This window comes from Nicotiana attenuata, unplaced genomic scaffold, assembly GCF_001879085.1.
Source record: "Nicotiana attenuata strain UT unplaced genomic scaffold, NIATTr2, whole genome shotgun sequence".
Classification (NCBI taxonomy): Eukaryota; Viridiplantae; Streptophyta; class Magnoliopsida; order Solanales; family Solanaceae; genus Nicotiana; species Nicotiana attenuata.
The window spans coordinates 84,084-89,498 of record NW_017673837.1 but is presented as its reverse complement, the minus strand read 5'-3'; the positions used below and the strand labels follow the sequence as shown (position 1 = coordinate 89,498).

The 5,415-nt window shown below is 39.2% G+C and overlaps 1 protein-coding gene across 1 annotated transcript in view; it reads right to left on the bottom strand.

The window, feature by feature from the left end:
• The window catches only part of LOC109217416, a 12,080-nt gene extending 7,786 nt beyond the window's left edge, over nt 1-4,294 (bottom strand). The window contains exons 1-7 of the mRNA XM_019381655.1: nt 3,722-4,294; nt 1,749-2,682; nt 1,614-1,665; nt 1,418-1,538; nt 1,034-1,132; nt 619-915; nt 437-544 (exon numbers count right to left, since the gene is read on the bottom strand). Coding sequence (XP_019237200.1) covers nt 437-544; nt 619-915; nt 1,034-1,132; nt 1,418-1,538; nt 1,614-1,665; nt 1,749-2,682; nt 3,722-4,141 — 2,031 coding nt within the window. The 5' untranslated portion in view covers nt 4,142-4,294. The remainder of the gene's footprint in view (nt 1-436; nt 545-618; nt 916-1,033; nt 1,133-1,417; nt 1,539-1,613; nt 1,666-1,748; nt 2,683-3,721) is intronic.
• Nucleotides 4,295-5,415: the final 1,121 nt, after the last annotated feature.

Sequence of the window (5,415 nt, the reverse complement as noted above, 5' to 3'; positions counted from 1 at the left end):
GGGTGGGGGGAGGGTTCTCAATAAAGGCATTCCATGTTTACGCAGGGTTCGGAGAAACGTCGCACCCCAAGAACGTGAAATGTAGGCAGCCTACCCTGATGCAAGCATGATTGGCTGATTCCACGGCTTGATCCTATAGGTCACACAAGACGACTTTACTGTTGCTCCAGGGCTCCTCTTCCGGGAGAGGGGAGGGTCTCAATGACTAAATTTACTGAAAGTATGCCTCTCTATTTTCTCAATATCTCTTCGGAACAATATACAACAAGGAGAAGAAGTCAGGTTGGGTCTCCTGAAGTAAGTCACAATGTTCTGACCAGTTTAACATAAAAAAGATTATACCAAATGCTATGGAAGCTCGAAGTTTGAGAAATAGCCAGCTGGAAAAAGAATAAGCAAAAAAAATTGCAAGTTTTAAACAAGGTAAAGTTGTTACCATAAGGATCCTCTTCTTCTCGACCAATTCTTCCTTTTCTTTCGCCTTTATCGAGAATATTAGCCTTCTGGAATTTCTGTCAGCCAACACCACACTTACTCTGACCCTCTACACAACAGAGATCACATTACGGTCTTACTCGGAGTACTAATATTGACATAAAATAATGATGCTTTCCTCACCTGACCAACAAATGATGATAAGAATTTGAGCTTCTCTTGGTCATAAATCCTGAGAAGATCTTCAAGTTTCATGTCTGACGAGATCTCCTCGACATTTTGAGCAATTTGCGGATCTAGGCTGGCCTCAGGAAAAGCTGCCTTACCAAAACCATCATGTCCTCCAATGATCCCCAAACCTTGCTTGTACAGGGATGGATTTAAGCCTTTTTGCCTTAACCAGGATTCAAAAGCTAAGAATTTCCACCTCGCTGCTAGATTGCGGTATGGCAAAAATCCTATCAAGGAACCAAAAGATACCTGTAAAAAGACGACGCAAGTTTCCATAAGAAAGAAGTTGAGAGCAGATGTGCACCTGCCACTAAACACAAATAAAAAATGAACTAATATGATGAGTTGGGGTAGTAAGTATACTTACAACAAAGCCTTTGGTGCTACAGCTGACTAGTTCCACTTCATCTCTTCCTCCACTCTTAACAAGCTCTTCAGCTCTTACCCAGTCATTATCCTCGTGTTCCTACAAGATTGCAGCACTCAGTTTATTTGTTTAGTTTATGTAGGGGCCGCAGGAATGCAGGCCCCCACTGCCACAAATTATGACATAGGCTCGGCCAGTTGGGCCGACCTTAGGCGGGCGCCCCTCCAATGTGCAATGGAGGTCACCAACCTAGGCCACGGCCTTCATGATCGCCCATTGACCCCGTCCAGGTAGGTATTTGCAGCACTCAGTTTCTTTTTTTTATCAATACATTTTTCCTAGTTAAGGAACTGATACAGAGAGAAAGAAAAATGATTAATCTACCTTAATGGGTGATTTTGCCAGGAAGTTGTCAATCTCTGAAGCATTTCCATAGCCCTCTGATTTGACAGGACGCATCGCCTCTTGACTAACACTTGATGTTGCCTTTTTAGGTTGGTCTAATCTATAGCAGCACAAGTTAGTAATCAAGCAAAATCTAACAGCAAAGTAGCTAAAGGCAAAATAAGTCCACAAGTACCTTTTGGGTTTTCCAAGAAGCGCAGCATCCAAAGATTCAGTCTGCTGGAATCCTTGAAAAACAATCAATTAAACTGATTAAGATGCTTAAATTACCACTTCAGACGAGTATCTGTCAAGAACAGAATTCTAATACCTGTCTCTGCGCCTTGCTCCTCAAGAGGATTACTTATGCTACTTTGTAACGGTTGGTCAAGTTTATGCTCAGAAGAAACATTAGCAGCATTGGACGTACTTTCATCCAAAACACTAGTAAGCTGATCCTCGGAAGATTCTTGGTTTAGATCTATCTTCAGATTTAAATTACTAGGCTCTGGCTTATTCAGAAGCAAGCTGTTTTTGGATTCATCAGTTGATGCATACACCATAGTCAGACTAGAATCTGTAGTGTCGTTGCTAGCTACCGGTAAGGTATCGCTTGATTGTCCATTCTTTTCACTATTCTCGGAGTTGATACTCATCAGCTCCGGCTTCTTCAACAATGTAGCATCACTAAACTTATCGCTTGATTGTCCATTGTTTTCACTACTGTCAGAGTTGATCTTCATTGGCTCCGGCTTCTTCAACAATGTAACATCACTAAACTTCTCAGATTTCCGTTCTTTGCCCATTTTCAGTGTCAAGTTTGGCCTAATTTTGAAATTTGTTGATTCATCCTCCTCGGAATACAAAGATGGTTTCCGGAGTATAACATTTGGAACACTACTTTTCCTACTTACTGCAGGTACTGGAATTGGTTGGCTTTGTTTATTATCCATCTCAGTCTCTAGCGGTTTCCGCAACATAACATTCGGCACACTACTTCTCCTACTTACTGCAGGCCTTGAAATTGGTTGGCTTTGTTTATCACCTTCAGTCTTTAGCGGTTTATCATCAACTTCGAACTTAACTCCCTTCTTCGGCACAGGACGAACCAAATTTAATCCATTTGATGAATTGAGAGAATTCTTTTCCTCGGAAGCGTCAAATGGAACCTCCACAATTTCACCAGATGTTTTGCCCTTCTTCTTTCCAAATGACTCTTCAATTTCAAGATAAGATGCATCCGGGTTTGTCTTCCTACTTATTATCTATGAAATCAAGAATCGCTATCAGAAAAGAAAGATACATACAGCATCAAAAAGCTTTGCAAGGTCAATACTAAGTAACTCACAATATATTAGCAGATATCAATTTATAATCTATAATTGTACAACTCCAGATACAGGATTAGTTCTCTTTTCCTATAGTAATCCACATTCTGTTGGTAACCAAATCAAAGATTATAACTTTTAGAGGGGATACAACACTCCATTCTCAACCCATGCAGAAAAGTAACATAACTCCTCAAATTTGAAACGCATTGATTCAAAATGTCTCTTGACTATATATACTATCAACTACTTCTTTATCCTAAACTAGTTTTTGGGTCGGCTACATGAATCCTACAACTCAAATCTGAATTGCATTGATTCGACAAGTCTCTCAGCTATCTATACTATCAACTACGTCTCAATTCTAGACGCACGATTAGTTCTCCTTTCCTCTAGAATCCTCATTTGTTGGTAAAAAAAAAAAAAGCAAAGTTTAAAACTTTAAAGGGGATAAAACGCTCCATTCTCAGCACACAGGTAGAAAAAGTCTCTCGACTCCTCACATTTAAATTAAACAATTCAAAAAGTCTCTTAACTATATATACTATCAACTACATCTCAATCCTAAACTAGTTAATTGGGTCGGCTATATGAATCCTACATACTCCCCCTCTGTTTCAGTTTATGTGACACTATATCCTTATCAATCCGTTCTAAAAAGAATGACACAATATTAAACACAATCTAACTTAAACTTCTCGTATTACCTTTAATGACAAGCTTTTGTAGCCACACAAATGATATGGAATGTTTAAGACCACCCATTAACATAAAAAGGGCAGGCCGAAGCACTAAGCTCCCGCCGGACCATAGGGGTCTATTGTATGCAGCCTTACTCTGCATTTCTGCGAGAGGCTATTTCCACTGCTTGAACCGTGACCCCCTGGTCACGTGGCAGCAACTTTACTAACTAGCCAAGGTTCCCCTTCAATAAAGAACATAATTTGCTGAAATGAACAAGGTAAAAGTAGACCACCTTAGCTATGGTCAATTTTGGGTCTTCACCAATCAATCTACCAAACTTGAGCTCCATTTGGTCCCACTGGTCAAGCTTATTATTACTCCTATCATCTTTAGAAGCAGCAAAAACAACAACTTTCTTGCTCTTTCTGCCATAAAAATCAGTTCTTGACAAAACCCCACTTGTTATTGAGCTAGAATTATCATATTTACCAGCAAAAACAGAAACTTTCTTGGATTTTTGGAGGAAAAAATGAGTTCTTGATAAAACCCCACTTGTTATTGAGCTTGAATTATCATTTTCATAAGCAAAAGTAGTAACTTTATTGGATTTTATGGGGGGCAAAAGGGATTTTGAGATTCCTGAATTGTGTAAAGATGAAACTGACAAGAAGGGGTTGGGTGTTAAGGTTTTGTCAAAGGTAAGGTTGTTCATTCTTGAAAAATAATCAAAGTAAATTTCATCAGATATTATTGAATAATATTGAAGATGTTTAAAGGAACGAGGGATTGTGAGCCTTGTGAAAGTGTAAGCAGTAGAGAGTGAGAATTTGCCTTGGGTTTATCCTCTCTGAAGTATTTTTGTTTGAGATGGTGAGAGAGCTGGAATTCGTGGTGTTGGCGTAAGGGGTGTCACGTGATTGGCACGTGAATTCTTTTTTAGTTTTATATGCTAAAACACTTAAGGATCCTTACATAAATAACCGGTCATATTAGCTATCTAATTTTTCTAACCATATACAAAGGTTATAAATTAATTATATATAATTATACATATATAATACATAAGCTATGCATGTATTATATATTCTATTTTTAGTTTAAGCGGCTGGGTGTTCGACTATTTGATAAACTTGGTAACAAATAGGGTTTCATAACCACTAAAGTTTAGAGCCTAATAGCTATATTATGCCTAATTACCATTCGTAGTTTTTTTTGAATAGTAGGAAATATATTAATAATAACTAAGTGTCAATTTTGACATATTACAACCCATATTACCGCAGTTGGCACTAACATTTGAACTATAGCCTTCTAAGGCATCAACATTCCCTAAAGCAGCCAACTTAACGCATATCTTAGTAGAAGTAATTTTCACAGAACAAAATCCCTCCATGTCCCTTTGATATTGTGTCATCGCCGGTTCAGGTGGGTTTGCCAACAGGCAAAGCTTATTTATGTTGGACTGCATGAGTGCTTCCCTAGCCAAAACATGTGCTACTGCGTTTCCTTCCCTGAAGCTATGCTTGAGGGTTACCTGCCCCTTCTGCCTCGCTTGAAGAAGTAACAACCTGCATGCATAAATTAAACTCGCATAAGTAGTGTGGTCATGCTCAATATGTTTATTGTTTCTGATGCATCCGTTTCTATTTCTACTGGAAACAGGCTGTGTGTGATAACCAGTTGGAGGCCTTCCTGTAGAGCTTGAAGTTCCACTTGAGCAGCTGAGAGTGTGGGCACTTTCATGGTGAACGCCATTATCCAGTGACCTGCATGGTTTCTTACAACTCCACCAAGTCCACCTTGGCTTTTATATGTGTTGAAGGCACCGTCTATGTTTAGTTTTAGCCATCCTTGTGGTGGCTTGTGCCATCTTACCTTTATAGATTTGTGCGGGGAGTTTGTTATGGACTTTTCAGTCATGAGCTTATACTCAAGAGATAGGCTGATTATTGTAGGCCATTGTAGGTTGTGAGAGGTATTGTTGTG